A 16196-nucleotide genomic window follows, 5' to 3' on the forward strand; every position below is an offset into this window, starting at 1 on the left:
CTCCTCCCCCTCCCCGGAGCCGGTAAGCAGGGCGGGGGGGCGGGCGGGGGGGAAGACCGGCCTCAGGGGGGCGAACACCGGCCTTGCCGCCCCCGCCGCCTCGGGGAGATGGGGGGGATGGAGGAGACGGGGCTCTTCTCTCCCCCTCTTGTTACTTCTGAATCTTCAAGTCTCTTTTTAAACCTCTCTTAATCCTGTATCTGTCTCTATCCATTTTCCTTTTCTCATAGTGATCCCCCCCCCCAAGAATGCTAGTTACCAGGACTGCCATTCAGCCCATTCTGGGAACCATTCCTTTGAGTTGGTGGAGGGCTCTGCAGACAGCTTTTTGTCCAAGGCAGAGATGGACACTTCACTTGCTGTGGTCACTGCTGAGCTCAACCAAGTTGGAGCCGGAATGCCTTTTCAGCTTGCCCATGACTCCACAGCCGCCTTGACTCTCCAGGGAAAGCGTGTGAAAAAGCCCTGCCTTGATAAGACTGTGCACTACATCCAGTGACCTGCTCCTGTCCTGCGACTTCAAGTAGCAGCCATTTTGACTCACCAATGGCAGTGAAAAACCAAGGCTCCCGACTGTCCAGTGCATTAATGAGTCCATTGATGCCAACCCCCAGCGGGGGGATTCAGATGAGGATGTTCCTTTATTAGAACAGACCCTCCCAGCTCAACCAAACGTCCCTCATCAGAGTGGTAACCTAGGCAAACCTGGCCCTATGGCCATTTCTACTGAATGGTTAAATGTATTATGACAAGCACTGAGGGAGGATATAATTAGTATCTGCCACTTAAGGTTAGAGCAACCTCAGAATCCCTCCCCCCCAGACATTGGCCCACGAAAGCAGCCCCAAAGCAGAAAATGAGGCAAAGAAACCCCTTGGGAGGGTGAGCAGTCCTCTGGCAGAAAAAGGGAGGACAAGGAGAAGGAGGAAGTTCTATCAGAGAAAGAAGTAGAGGAGATTAAGGTACCAGAGCAGTCTGACTGCCTGTTTAAGGCTGAGGATTATCAATACTTACTCTAGAACTCTAAGAGCCACCTGCTGGAGAGGACTCCTCCTGTGCCGTCAGAACCAAAGTCAGACCCAGAGGAACTCAAGAATTTTTCCTAGACATGACACGCCTGAAGAAGTGTTTTTGTTTCTGGAGTTCTTTGAGAGACAGCCCAGGGCTGAATGGGCAAAGCCTATGGCAAATCAAGAATTCCCAAATTTTGTTAAAAGTTATATGCACTTCCTTTTCATGCTAATGATATTTTACAGGTACCTCCTGTGGATGTCCTGGGGGCCACCTTACACTCCTATGGCTTCCTTTCCAAAGACAGACAGAGTTCGGTCAGAGAGGCCCTTGACAAGAGAGCAGAAATGGCCCTCAAGAAGGCACATGAAGCCACAGCCATGGCAATAAAAGTCAAGCACGGCATCCATTCCCTCCAGAGCAGCTATAGTCTGGATGCGAAAAATAATTTAACAAATTACCGGGGACAGTAGTAGACTTTTAGAAGGAACCAATAGAGTTCTGAATACCAGTGCATTTACAGCAGGTGTCACCTTGTACACGTTGAGCTTTTCTTCCAGCACCGTGGCTTTTGCAGCAGCTGCCAGAAGAGTGCTCTGGCTTCGAGTATGGCTAGCAGATATTCATTCAAATAATATTGTCTCAGCCTTCCAGGGGGATAAACCTTTCGGTGACGTACTGGATAAAATTTTGGTTGAAACTCAAGACAAGTAGAAAGCTGTGCCCAAACCCTCCAGCACTTTGACAGGAGACCTTACACTGCACATTCCTTTCATGCCCAACATACAGTACTGAAGTTCAAGCAGGAATACAAGAGATGATCATGGGGATCCTCCAGGCAATCATTCAGGAGGGGATCCTCTAACTTCAAGCCAAACAGACAGCAAATGGACAGTACAAACCAGATTGAGACAAAAGGTCTCCAAAGGCATGACTCGCACATCATTCCGGTAGGGGGAAGATTACTTCATTTTTGAGACAACCAGATGAAATCACAAGCAGACTCCTGGGCAATGGAAGTAGCTTCACAAGGCTGTTCCACAGAGTTTACCAGAGCCCCATCAGAACGATTTATTGCATCTCCTCTATGGCAAAACCAACTCAAACGCCACATAACTCACAAGGCCCCATCCAACACCTCCTGGGAATCCAGGCAGTGGAATTAGTTCCCAAGACAGAGAAGGGATGGGGAGTATATTCCATCTTTTTCACAGTGCCCAAGAAAAACCGGGACTGGGGGGTGATACTAAACCTCAAGTGCCTGAATAAATTCATCAGACTAAGACACTTCTGGATGGAAGCCCTGCAACTGGGGAATTTCTAACCTCAATAGACCTCACAGAGGCCTACCTTCACATTTCCATGTCTCTTTAAATCCCATCTCCTAGCCAAGTCAGCTGGCGTGTGTATGTGTGTTGGAGAACACATTTAAAATTAAAGTTGCTTTCTTTCCACCTCTCTCTTCCTCCCTCCCTCCCTCTCTCCCTTCCCATTTATTTGCTTTCTTTCTGCCCCCTCTTTCTCTCTCTCTCTTTCTCTCTTCCTTCCTTTCTCTCGTCCTCCCCCTCCCTCATCTATTTGCTTTCTCTGTTTCTCTCTCTCTTCCTTCCTTCCTCCCCCTCCCTTTCCCTATTTGCTTCCTTTGTGTCTGTTCCTCGCTCTTTCTCTCTTTCTCCTTTTTTCCCACCTCTTTCATTCTTTCCACTTTTCTCTTTCTCTCTTCCTTCTGTCCATCCTTCCTCCCCCCCATCTATTTGCTTTCTTTCTTCCTCTCTTCCTTCCTCCCCCTCCTCCCTCTCCTATTTGCAGTCTTTGTTTCTCTCTCTCTCTCTTTTCCCCCCTTCCTTCCTCCTTCCCCATCTATTTGGTTTCTTTTCACATTTCTTTCTCTTTTTCTCTCTTTCTCCCTTTCTTCCTTTCTCTCTCTCTCTTCCTTCCTCCTCCCTCCTTCCGCCATCTATTTGCTTTCTTTGTGTCTCTCCCTTTCCTTCTCTGTCTTTCTACCTCTTTCATTCTTTCTTTCCAACCCCCCCCAGACAAATAAATATCATTAGCAAACAAATAAATATCATTGGACAAATAAATATCATGATCAATATCTATTTTTACCCCTTTTGTTTTTATTTTTGGCAGTCTAATGTTAATAAAAAGCAAATTTGCATGTTTTCTCCTGACGAGAGCCAGTTTGGTGTAGTGGTTAAGAGCGCAGACTCTTATCTGGGAGAACCGGGTTTGATTCCCCTCTCCTTCACGTGGAGCTGCGTGCTGATGTGACCTTGGGTTAGTTACATGTACTTTCAGAGCTGTTCTCTCACGAGCAGTTTTCAAAAGAGCTCTCTCAGCCCCACCTATGTTCATCGAGTCCCACCGCGGCCGGGGTGAGCTCCCGGCCCCTGTCCTGGCTCCCGCCTACCCAGTGGTTCGAAAGCCTAGCAAGTAGATAAATGGGTACCTGCCTTAGGTGCAGGGGGCACCCGCCTTCCGGCGTTGTGGCGGTGAGGAGTGGAGCAGTGGTGCCAGCGGCAGCAAAGATGGCAACAGCGGCGGAGCGATCTGACGAAAGAACATGGCGGCGATTTAACACCAAGCAGCAATCGTTCCAGGCGGGGATTGGCCCTGAGACGCGACAGCGCGGCGACGCTGCTTGGCCAGAGCCAATTGGACAGAGGCCAGCGCAGGAAGTTGTCGCACAGTCACAGACTATGGGAGCTTCCCCAGAAGGAGCCGCTGCGGAGCCCGCCGAGACAAGCTTCCACCATAAGGAAAAGAACACACACGCCGGTGTGGTGCCTGGTAGGCACTCACTTCCCTATATATATACATTGTATGTGGCCCTAGTTAGGAAATGTAAAATGCTTGTAAACCGCTCAGAGCCTCCGGGATTGAGCGGTATAGAAATTGAAAGTATAAATAAATATAAATAAATAAAATAATAGAGTGTGTGTTGTGGGTAGGGGAAGGGAAAGAAGATTGTAAGCCGCTCTGAGACTCCTTTGGGTAGTGAAGGGCAGGGTATAAATCCAATCTCTTATTTTCTTATTCTCTGTGGCTCTTATGTTAAGCAAGTTTGGCCACCCCTGATAACCTAAGTGTAAGACGTCCCTCTCAATCATTAGGCAGTCAGTCACAGCCACTCTGCGTGAGGATGCCAGACTGGACTCTGTTGCAACATACCTGGAGAAATTGTGAGTGGTAGAGGAGGTGCAACCACCATCTCCTGGAGCACTGAAAACCATGACTTCCGCTTTCTCCTCCTTGAGTTTCCGTATCATCTTGGGTATGATTGGTATGGGTGGAAACGTGAAGACCTGTCGGCCACTGGGACATTAGGGCAACGACCATCAAAATATTAAAACATATCAATATTAAAACACCTTTAAAACAAAATATAGATACATAATTCAATAAAACATATAAACATAACATCAAAAGTAAGGAGTACAGCCGTAACAGTTATTGGATATATGCCAAACAAAACAAAAAAATCTTCACCTGGTGGCAGGAGTTAACATTAGAGGGAGACAGATGAATCTTCCAGGGTGAGAATTCCAAAAAGAACACACAATAAGGAAGTTTGGATGCATTCAGTACAAGGTTTGGGAGCTTGAATCGTAGGTTCTGCAACTAGGGGTGGTTATAAAGCAAATTTCAAGCATGGCTTCATCTGCAGTCTGCAGCAATCACGTTCCAGCTGTCCCTAATTCTGTCCTGCCCAATTCTGGTCAGCTGGCTTTAATCTGACTCCTGTTCCAGTTCTTGAAACTGGGGTATAGACAAGACACTTGCTGATCTGAGGTTTTCTGTAACCTATTTATTGGACCTGGGATTAAATGAGGCTTGTGCAGTAGCAACAGAAAGGCTTGAAGAGCTGTACTGGCTATTGTTCATAGCTGATGCCAAGCCAGTCTGCTCACCTATTTATCTGGGTTTTGTGCATTCAGTTCCCTTTTCCTGCAATAAATCTTTATCCTTCCCTATGATTCCTACATCTTTTAGGTTGTTCCCCTCAGCACAGGGGTGTCTAACAGCTCTGCCTTAGCACATTTTAACACGTTCCCTTTCACAGAGCTAACTGGTAGATTTAGGAGAATAATAATTATTATTTTCGTATGGTACTGTGTGTAGAGTTGCCAGGAGATCCTGACTCCCACATAAACAGATGTTATGAACTGGCTCATGAGAGCCAGTTTGGTGTAGTGGTTAAGTGTACGGACTCTAATCTGGGAGAACCGGGTTTGATTCCCCACTCCTCCACTTGCACCTGCTGATGTGACCTTGGGTCAGTCACAAGCTCTGGCACAGCTGTCCTTGAAAAAGAGCAGTTTGTGTCAGAGTTCTGTCAACCTCACCCACCTCACAGGGTGTCTGTTGTGGGGAGGGGAAGGGAAAGGAGTTTGTAAGCTGCTCTGAGATTCCAAGTGAAGGGCGGGGTATGAATCCAATCTCTCCTTCTTATGTCCCTGTGGAACTCAGGTTGTTGAATCCATTACACATTTTTGTTCTCCTGCAAGATGTTTGCCGCGCGAAGAGCAATTATGTTCACTCCACTTGTGGCTACCACTTGTTCTGTGGATTATCATCAGTTAAATGTCCTTTCGGGGTCTTACAAGAGGACTACACAATGACAAAATTCATCTCATGGGCACTAAAACATCATGACCAAGTTTCGAAACTGTCCTGACTGAGTTCAGAGAACTGATCTAATTTGATAGTGGTCTTATTAATACTTTACTTAACTTTTGAAATATATTAGTCCCATCCTTTTATGGAGTAAACTTTTGAATTTGAAACGTGTGCATCTACTTACTGTATTTTATTGAATGTCCATATTAGGCCTAGCCTGAGTAAGTCCAACAAGCCATTGTGCTTTATGGTCTATTTTACTGAGAATAAACTCAGATTTGTAATGAGATGAGGCAATGTATATTCCCCTTAACTTCATTAAGAAAGGGAGGGATATGAATATCCATAATAATAAGATTCTGTTTGTGGCAGGCATAACATAAAAAAATAAAGCTAGGTGTTTCAGAATTGGCCACCAGCTTCAAGGTGATCATGGGAGCTGCAGTTCTAAAAACAAAGAGAATTGGAGCATCTTGCTCCAGATTATCTCCAGAACATTATGTGTGCTCTTTGCAGTGCAACTGTGCTCTCTGCTTATTAGCTAAGAGAAGGTTGCTTGCCCTGTCTTGGGAAGCAAAAGCCTGGCCAGCAGGGATGGGTAGATTGGCTATTAAGGCCACCAGGAAAATTCCCACTGAGGTTTGATTCATATGACTGAATCCAGCTGAGTCTGAATTGCTACTCCTATGCTGGGGCCATCCTGACCCCTGGGTGGCCTTTCTTAAGGGGGAATGTGTCAGGAATTGCCACTGCCACCATCTGGCAGTCCTGTCTCATGTGAGGGGGCAGGGGCTGCCACCACCAGTAGCTAGCAGCCCACAGTTTATGGGAGCCAGAAGCCTCAATCCCACAGAAAATGAGCAGCAGCCACCACTGCAAGCTTTTGGCCCCCACCTCATGCAGGGCAGACATGAGATGCCACAAGGTGGGCGGGCAGGAGCCACAGTGAGCCTGCTCCTTCCTTTCCTCCCCCCCCCCATCGGTGGTGTTGGGGCCAGGCCCTCTTCCTCCTTTATTTGGGGGCAGGGCTGCAGGCGAGGCTTTTTTCTCAGGTTGTTTTGGCCTCCCAGTCTGGGGAGTGTGTGTTAGAGGACATTCAGTGTTAGAATACTGTGGATTCCACTTAGGAAGGAGTTGACACCCCATCTGAAATCCACAAGTACAGCAACAAAAGGCAACTAAAGCAAGCAGAGGCCTAGGAATCAGAAGGGGCCTGCTCACAGGTCCTGGGAGGGGGACACCTATAGCTGTCCCCCTTGCTTGCTACCACTTTCTTTCTTGCAGTCCCCCCTTCTTATTTTTTTTTAGGGGGGTACCTTCCTGAACACTGGCTTCCTTGAGGATTTGAAAGAATGGGAGAGTAAAGAGGCTGCAGCTCTGTCTTCAAGGCAATCAAAGAACAGGGAAACATTAGTAGGGCAGTTGGTACATGTACAGGTGGGGTATTCTGCCCCTGCAATACTGTTAGTCAAAAAATTTAGTTACTTAAGACACAGCCCCCTGCTCTTTTCTTTTGCTGTTTTTATTGGCTCCCATAATCAGGGTGATTATGGGAGCTGCAGTGCCAAAAATGAAGGGAACATCCTGTCACAGATTATTTCCAGAACGTCCCTGTGCTATTTGCAATAGAAGCAATGGGTTCCTTGTTAGAAGCCAAGAAGGTAGAGATGGCACAGACAGGCATGGTGAAGTATACTTTTGTTTAGAACATTTCTGTGCCACCTTTCCACCCAAATAGGGTCCCCAAGGCAACGACCATCAAAATATTAAAATATATCAACATTAGAACACCTTTAAAATAAAATATAGATAAATAATTCAATAAAGCATATAAACATAACACCAAAAGTAAGGAGGACAGCAGTAACAGTTATTGGGTATATGCAAAACAAAACAAAAAAATCTTCATCTGGTGGCAGGAGTTAACATTAGAGGGAGACAGATGAATCCTCCAGGGAGAGAATTCCAAAGTTTTGGCACCATGACAGAGAAGGCCCTTTCTTGGGTTGCCACCTGTCTAGCCTCAGATGACAGTGGCACCTGAAGCAGGGCCTCCAAAGATGACAGGAGTGGACAGGTAGGGTTCATATGGGAGAAGGTGATCCTTAAGGTATGCTGGCTCCAAGTTGTATAGGGATTTAAAGATCAATGCCAGCTCTTTGAATTGAGCCCAGAAACAAATTGGGAGCCAGAATAGATAGAACAAGATTGGAGCGATATGATCCCTACAGCCTACTCAGTTCAGCGTTCTGCCCAAAGCATTCTGTATCAACTGTAGCTTCTGGTCTTTAAGGGCAGCCCTACATACAGCACATCCCCTTCATTTACAAAAAAGGGTATTTAACAACTGCTCTAACCTGTGCTTCAAAACCCACTTCTTTCTCTGTGACCGTGCTCTTCCTTAATTATCAGTCCTGGCAACAATCCTATTGAGGCATCTGTTTTTAGCGACTTTTGCTGAGATTTAAATCTTCCTGCAAACGGAAATGAAGGCACAACTATAATTACACAGATAGAGAAGAACGCAAGCAGTTTAAATTCTGGCATTCAAACTGGTTTTTTTTTTTAATGTAATAGTTATTTTTGGGTCCAGTTTTTTTGTTTTTTGCTTTTTGTTTGTTGAGCCACAGAGCACATCAGAATGTTGGTTACATATAATTTATGAAGCCAGAAAAAGCTGTTTCTGATCTGTTAAGATATGATGGAGCTTTTGGGGGGGGGCATTATGGGCAAGTCAGAGCTGTTAGCATGCCTCTGCACAACAGCTTTATGGAAGAGCTCTAAATTAATTCTGTTTTATTTGCCTAATAATTAGGCTCTGATTCACTTTAACTAAGTTAATAACTAATTGAATAACTAATTCACTCTAACTAAGAGGTGTCGAACTGACATAAATGCCACTTTGTCGGGCCAGGCCATGTGTGCCATAAAATGTAACACAAGGTACCGGACAGATAAACTTTATAAAGATGATTTCAGATACCGAATGGCAATAGGAGGCATGATTGGATTAGGTCTGATATGCAGCAGGGTGGAGATATCAGCATTGTTGTGAGATACAGAAGCATGGAGATATCAGCATTGGTAATGAGACAGGAAACCTAGGTCTCAGTTTTGTACAAGAGGATTCAGTCCAGGATGATGCAAAGAATAAATAGAAACAAGTCTGAAGAAGTGAGCAGTGACTCACAAAAGCACTCTACCACAATTTTGTTAGTCTTTAAAGGTGCAACTGGACTCTTACTCTTTCTACTATTAGAAACCACAACATTCGGAAACCAGTGGGGGAACATTTTAACCTTCCAAGGCATTCAGTTGCTGACCTAAGAGTAGCAGTTTTCTTACAAAGAAATTTCAAATGGAGATTAGAAAGTGAGACTGCTGAATTGCAACTGATCATGAAATCAAGACAGTGTGAACTCCTGGACTGAACTGAGACCTAGGTTTCTTCTTTCATTACCAATGCCTGCTATTGTCATTGGTATCTGAAATCACTTCACTCTCCAATATATAAGGACAGATGGACTCACATTCCAGCTGTATCTGAAGAAGTGAGCGGTGATTCATGAAAGCTGCTCATGTCCTGCTGCAAATTTTGTTAGTCATTAAGATGCTGCTGTACTCTTGCTCCCTTTTACTAAGAAGGAATGCAAGCTGTGCTGTTAAGTTCCCCCCCATCTGTTTGAAATGGAAAGGGGGATCTCTCCAAGTGCCATGGGACTCCCTCTGGTGTGATCTTTTCTAGGAAGGAACCTTCTCTTGCCTGAGGAGTCATTACATAGCAACACCAAGGGGCTTCCACCTCACTCCAAATCAATGAACCAAAGGGCTCTTTGCCGTTGGCTCTTCGTCCGTGACTCATAGACAGTGAGCTGGGTTGGTGGAGCTAGGACCCATCCAAAATTTGGAGTATTCTTGTTTGCCTTTTTCCTTTTTTTTTTGTTCAGATTATATTTAGTAAGCCACTTTGGAGCCTCGTTTGGGAGAGAAGCAGGGTAAAGGACTTTAAATAAAAATAAACAAATAAACCTGCCTGTGCTTAAGTGACTTTGCCTCCCAGTTGTTCTGCTCTTCTCAGTGTACATGCAAAGAGAGGCAGAACCGTTGCTCACTGCATGTGCACACTAACAGCAGTTCCTTCCAAAGCTGCAGCTGTGTTGGAGCATGAAAGAAGAGGTTTCCCTGGTCCACCTGAGGGTCCCAACTCATGGACTGAAAACCGGTAGAGTAAGGGTTGTTTAGAAAAATAAAACAGAAGTCCAGTGGCACATCAAAGACTAACATTAATTCCAGATTATATCGAATAAAATACAAGTCTGTTTTGGAATACAAAAGAATTCTGTAATCTATATATATAAAAGAAAGTCCCCTCACCGTTAAATCAACGCCCAGGCCAAACCACTAGACCTAGAGATACCAAATTCGGGGAGAGCGCTCCCATCATGGCGTAGGAGCTCGCTAAGAAGGGATTTTTAGAAATTCGACCCCTAAGGGGGGGGTCAAAGGTGGTAAAATGTGCTCCCCCCATTGATTCCTATGCGGCTGCCAGGCATCTGCCTACTTGCACCCCCCACTGTCTGATTGGTTAGCTGCAGAGCTCATTGTTCTGAGGTAAAGAAAACCCCACAGTTACAGAGGACTGCATAGAGCTAATGACAGTTGAGGAAATCAGGAGTGGCCAAGAACCACCTGTGTGGTGAAGCAGAGCTGCTGGCCCAGCCTGATGGCTTCCAACACACTCCCCCCACCTCCTACACCTAACAGGCGATTGTCTGTCAGGTGCAGCCCCACCTCCACAGTTGCTTCTAATACTCCTCCCCCTCCTACACTGGACATGCAGCTGCCTGTCAGGTGTAGGAGAGGAGGTGGGATGGCTACCAACACACTCCCCCCACCTCCTACACCTAACAGGCGGTTGTCTGTCAGGTGTAGCAGTGGTTGCAGGGTACTTTCAAGCATGGTAATGGATGCCATAGCACCTGAAATTTCCAAACTGAAGGACTCAAGGGAGGTGAAACACTTTTTATATAATATTCCATGTAAAGGAGTTGGGCTGCAAAGAATTACTTTGTGCATGCCCAGTGGGGTTTTTTCTTTGAAATCAACTCCCTCATACCATTTTATAAGTGGCTTGTCAAGTGGCATAGGAGCATGGTGTTCACCAAAGAACAAGTCCAAAGCTGCCTTAAACGCACAGAACGATTAGTGTGTTTCTTTGGATACCTCTATACGGTATATAGTATAAAAAGTTTTATGGCTTGTTATGCCCAGAAATGTATTGAATGTTTTTACTACACTGACTAAAGTCTGATTTTATTTTGATCTGTTAACCATTCTGAATTTTTATAATGGTAAAAAGGCATCACAAGATCAGAATTCTTGATTCTGATAACTTTTCTGCAAAGAATTGATATTTCCTGTTTGGGATACAAGTTTTAATGTGTAGAGTAGCTGCTTTAGAAGAGTATGAGAATTCTATAACATAGCTTAAAATAATAAGATTTTACAAGCAAACATCTTAATTTTGCATGTGTTAAATTATATGTTGTGAATTCATTTCTGTGTGTATCCAGTTAATGTTTCTTTTTGCTTGGTTATGTGCCCCTATAAACTATTGCTGTTAGTCCAATATACTCATAGGGATCTATGATCTAGTCTAAAAGAACTTGTGTCCACCATTTTGGATATACTTCTTATGAGAAGCACCTGCAGCACTGTTTGAAGCTTTTTAAAACCTTGACTTTCAAATACAAAAGCCTGTCTGAACATAGGCAGTGTTCAAAAAGACTTTGAAATGTGAAACTAAGCTTGCAAAGCTTCAAAGCCAACTGCGGGGACTCTTCTTTTAGGAGTACCAACTCCAAGACAGTGCGAGCAAGCCTCCTGGTGACCGTTTTTAGGGATTTATTTTCAATTTGAAAATACTTTGAACTCTGCTTAGGTTTTGGTAGGCTTTTGTAATTGAAAATGTTTCTGTGTAAGCTTCAAAAGCAGCACCAGGAACTTCCTTGTGGAATATGTTTTGGATTTGTCTTCCATAGGAGCAAAGCTCATTGGCTGCTTTCACAGCTATTAAGCTTCTGCTCTATTTTTATTAAAATGGTATTTGATTGTTGTAGGAAATTAAGATTGTTATAACATTACATTTCTCATCCTTTTTAAAGATTAAAGATGCTCTGTGAATTGTGAAGCATGTTTAAAAATGCTTTGAGTGTGTTGATTTCTATGTATGCATTTGTATAACACACGCGTACACATTATCAACAACGTTAGTGTGTCTAAGCAGAATTTAATGTGATATTCTAGTGTGCTAGTGTGGAAGCTATTCTAGTTTACACTGTGTGCATGCGCGCACACACAAACAGGTGTCCATACAAACACATAGGAATATGAGGAAGTTTGTGTTAAAATGTGTGTCAAATTAAAGCCTGTGTGGTATAATTGCCTGAGCCTCATGACATGTTACGCCATCTTGGTTAATAATCACTGAGTGCACTTTAATCGGAAATCGTTGATTGTTTAAATGTTTTAAATGTTTTAACAGTGTTAAATGTTTTAAGTTTTAAATGTTTTGACTGTATATGAACCTTGGCACACTGTGCCAGGCAATGTGAGCCGCCCTGAGCCCGCTTGCGGGGAGGACGAGTTATAAATACAATAAATAAAGTGTCGTACTAGGATCTGGGAGACCCAGGTTCAAATCCTCACTCTGCCATGGAAGCTTTCTGGGTGACCTTGGTCCAGTCACTTTTTTACAGTCTGACGTACCTAACAGGACTCTTGTGAGGATAAAATGAAGGAGGGAGAACAATGTTTTAAGCCACTTTGGGTCTCCATTGGGGAGAAAAGTGGGGTACTAATGAAGTAAAATAAATAAAGTAAAGTAAAAGGTTTGATTCATATGACTGAATCCAGCTGTAAAATATATAAGAGAAATTAACTACTAGGAAGAGATAATTAGGGTTCTTTCGTATGTTTCTGTAGTATCCATAATTTCTTTCCAACTACAACAATCATGGAAATTGCTGCCAGCTATTCTGTGTTTGTAACTGTGCCAACCTCCTATTGGGGAGGACTAGGTTTCTCTTTAAATTATACTGGGTGTTTATAAAATAGGTAGTTCCAGCTGCCACCAGGAACTTTCTTAATTCCAAATCCACTCTCAGCTTCTTATATTGGTATTGTGACCCAGGGTCTAGGCTTTCAAGGGTCTCTGTGGTCCTGAGTAATAATTGTTATGACTTCTGGGATTAATTTAAATAAGAGAGGATTTATTGAAAGGGGAACAAAATAAGAGGTTGGTTATTATGTAACTGGTTGGGAATAAGGTCCCTGTAAATGAGCTTGTCAACTGTATCACTTTAATACACGTATACTGATCCTTCTCAGATCCCACACAGATTCTTTCACCTCTCTCACTGACTGAATTTGCACTAAACTACTTCAACTGCTTTTTTCCAACTGTCTCTCCTAACTCTGACTTTCATACTTAACTTTCATAACTGACTAACTCTCACTCACACATATCCACTTTAAAAACTCCTCCCACACTCTCTCATCCTCCAATCACAGCACACTTGTCTCTCTCAGTCACTCTACTCTGCATTCACTGCATCGCAACCAAACATTTAAAGAGACACACACACTCTTAAAACAAGGAATTGTTACAGTAACCAAATCATAAAGTAGGTTTGTTCATTTTGTCTGAAGACCAAGATTGCTTGTGCTACACTTCATAAATGAGCTTCTATTTTTCAATTAAAGTTTGGTGAAAGGTGGGGGGGTTTGCCTGTATAGATTGGAATGTTACATTTATTTATATATCCATGTCTAATTGATCAGAGTGTGAATTATGCACATGTAAATGAGTGCAAATTGAATTCTGATCAGAACAAATGAGGAAAGCATGTTCTTTTAGTTGTATAAATTAGTCATAACTTGAATTTTAAAGTTAAATTCCCATTTTTCTTCCAGTTTTCGAGATAATTATGCTACCCTGAATAAATAAAAAAAAAATCAGTCTTAAGTCAGTTTTCTATACCATAGGTAAGACAAAGCTGGCCAGTGGGGAAAAGTAATGATTATAGACACAAAAATATTTTACATTACAAGAATGTTTTGTATATTTAGCATTTCAAAGTACTGTTTTTCGCTGGCAGCCTCTAAGTTTTAACTGTATATTTGTTGGATTGGGTTGTATGTGTTTGCAATCTTAAGGTTTTACAACTGCTTATATACTTGAGTTTACATAATGCTAGTTATGTGCCTTTTTAACATGAGGTTGAAATCATGAATGTAAGCAGAAGATACATTTAAGGGTTCATACATATTATGGCTTATATGATAAATTATGTCTTGAGCCTATTAAGTTATTAAGTAATTGTAGTGCAAGATGTCCTTAAGGAGAGCTATGAATCCCTTTGCATGAGATAAGGAGTTTTAAGATACTAGTTTGCTTTATTTATTAGTATAGAGAATGGTGTTTTGTTTTCCAAACAAAAAAATTAATCAATATGGGTAGCCATGTTAGTCTTCTGTAGCAGTAGAAAAGAGCAAGAGTCCACTAGCACCTTAAAGACTAATAAAAGTTGTGGCAGGGTATGAGCTTTTGTGAGTCACTGCTCACTTTTTCAGATATCTGAAGGAGTGAACAGTGACTCACAAAAGCTCATACACTGCCACAAATTTTGTTAATCTTCAAGGTGCCACTTGGACTCTTGCTCTTTTCTACTAATAAAAATTGATGTTGAAAAAATAAAATTAAAAAAAAATAAAAATTTAGTACATAATGGCTAACAGTAACTGGTATTGTTTTAGAGAGAACTGTTTTCTTCAGGGAATGCATCTAAACATACACTGTTGCTTCCTCTTCCTTAGCAAAATTTACTGAAGAATGAACAAAACCAAGAAGAAATCATTCTTCACTTCCTTCTGGATCTCTCCAGTCAGTGTGGTGTCCTATTTCCCTGTACCCCAAGTGGATCATCTTTTGAGTTTACGTCCAATATTTCCCTTCATGGCATTGAAGATGATTCAGCAATGGATGTTCATTGTATTTGGGATGATGTAAGACTACATCTTCGGCGCTTCTTAGTAAACCAACTGCAAAGTCACCATGAAACAAAAATTGGTACTTTACAACAGCAATTACAATTTAAAACTCAGTGCCTACAACAACTTTTATTTCTTTATCCTGAGTCAGAAGTTATAGCCAAGTATCAAAACATGCAGAATAAATTGGTTAGTGATCTTCTGCAGAAATATGTTCTAGAAAGCAATGGAGAAGCAAGCTTAGAAAAGGTGGTCAATGGTTATGAAAGTTCCATTCCTACTTTGTGTGCAATGATAAAAGAAGATTTGTATATACTAGGTGGATTGATTGATCCCTCTTCCACACTGAAGTTTATTAATGAATCTTATTTGGATACCATCACAGAAGAAATTACCATTCTCCTTGAAAAACTTTGTGAACTTCAGTTCAAGCAAAATGCATTATATGGTGTTAAGACAAGCAAGAGCTCAAAGAAACAGAAAGAAGTAGCCCAAGACTGGGGTTAGTGACTTTTTAATTTTACTTCTATTACTAAATTTACTTGCCTTATTCTTTTCTTTTGCATTTGGTTGATAATTTATTATTCCAGTATTGGATGTAATTCAGTGAAGGGCTTGTATAGTTATATGACACTTAAAAACCCTAAGTAGCAAAGTGCACGTGACATGGTCTGTCAGACACGTAAGACTGAACTTGGTAAGTCTGGACATTACTGTGGCATGGATCCAAGTGGCATAGGGTCTGACAACTTCCCCTAGACCTACTGGAGATAAAAAAAACTTTGAAGAGAGGTTTGAATCCTTGCAGAATTGGGAAATGGCAGCAAGGGTTACAGGAATGTTTGCAGAAGCTTCACCAAATATCACCTTGTTTTGAAGCTGGAGAAGATGTTGGCCAAATGAGTATGAGTAGTATGAAAAAGCGGGAAGAGGAACCTGTTAGTACAAAGGCATACAGCTTAGAGAGATCAAACAGGACCAGGGAGCAAAGGCTGAATGGGCAATAGTAAAGATGAAGATTGGGATCCAAAGCAGTTAATCTGCTTGCTGATGGGAATTTTTTGCTAATGGGAACTTTTCAGTTGAGTTCGGGGTCCTTTGTGTTACAAACGTAGAAGAAAGACAGTCCATAGTGAAATCCAAGTCAGATGACCTTTGGATCAAAGGCAGATGACAGTTCTCCCTGCAAGGAGGCATCTTGAATAGCTGACAGAGCAAGACTTTGAAGTTGCTGGCCCCAGGTTCTGGGTTTGAGCCCCCACAGTACTTGGCACCAGGGGTCATGCGGGAGATGCCATCCCCCCGGATGAGGTGCGGGAGGGCGGGGTCTGGAGCTCCCTGCTGGTGCCCGCTGGAGGTCGCCGCCGGCTGTGGGGAGGAGGCGGGGCGCGCTGCGTTGTGCGCGGACGAGCGAGCAGGTTTCCCAGCCGCCTCCCGGCTTCGCCTTTCCCGTCACGCTCGGTGCAGCAAGCGGGCGGCTGAGCGTGGGGGAAGCTGCTGCCACCAGAAGC

The 16196-nt window shown here is 43.1% G+C and overlaps 1 protein-coding gene across 1 annotated transcript in view; it reads left to right on the plus strand.

Moving 5' to 3' along the window:
• KIAA0825 (KIAA0825 ortholog) overlaps positions 1-16196 on the plus strand; it is a 162227-nt gene that overhangs the window by 16064 nt on the left and 129967 nt on the right. The window contains exon 3 of the mRNA XM_015427715.1: positions 14512-15187. Coding sequence (XP_015283201.1) covers positions 14512-15187 — 676 coding nt within the window. The remainder of the gene's footprint in view (positions 1-14511; positions 15188-16196) is intronic.

The sequence above is a fragment of the Gekko japonicus genome, unplaced genomic scaffold (genome assembly GCF_001447785.1).
Source record: "Gekko japonicus isolate JY-2015 unplaced genomic scaffold, Gekko_japonicus_V1.1 scaffold363, whole genome shotgun sequence".
Lineage (NCBI taxonomy): Eukaryota > Metazoa > Chordata > Lepidosauria > Squamata > Gekkonidae > Gekko > Gekko japonicus.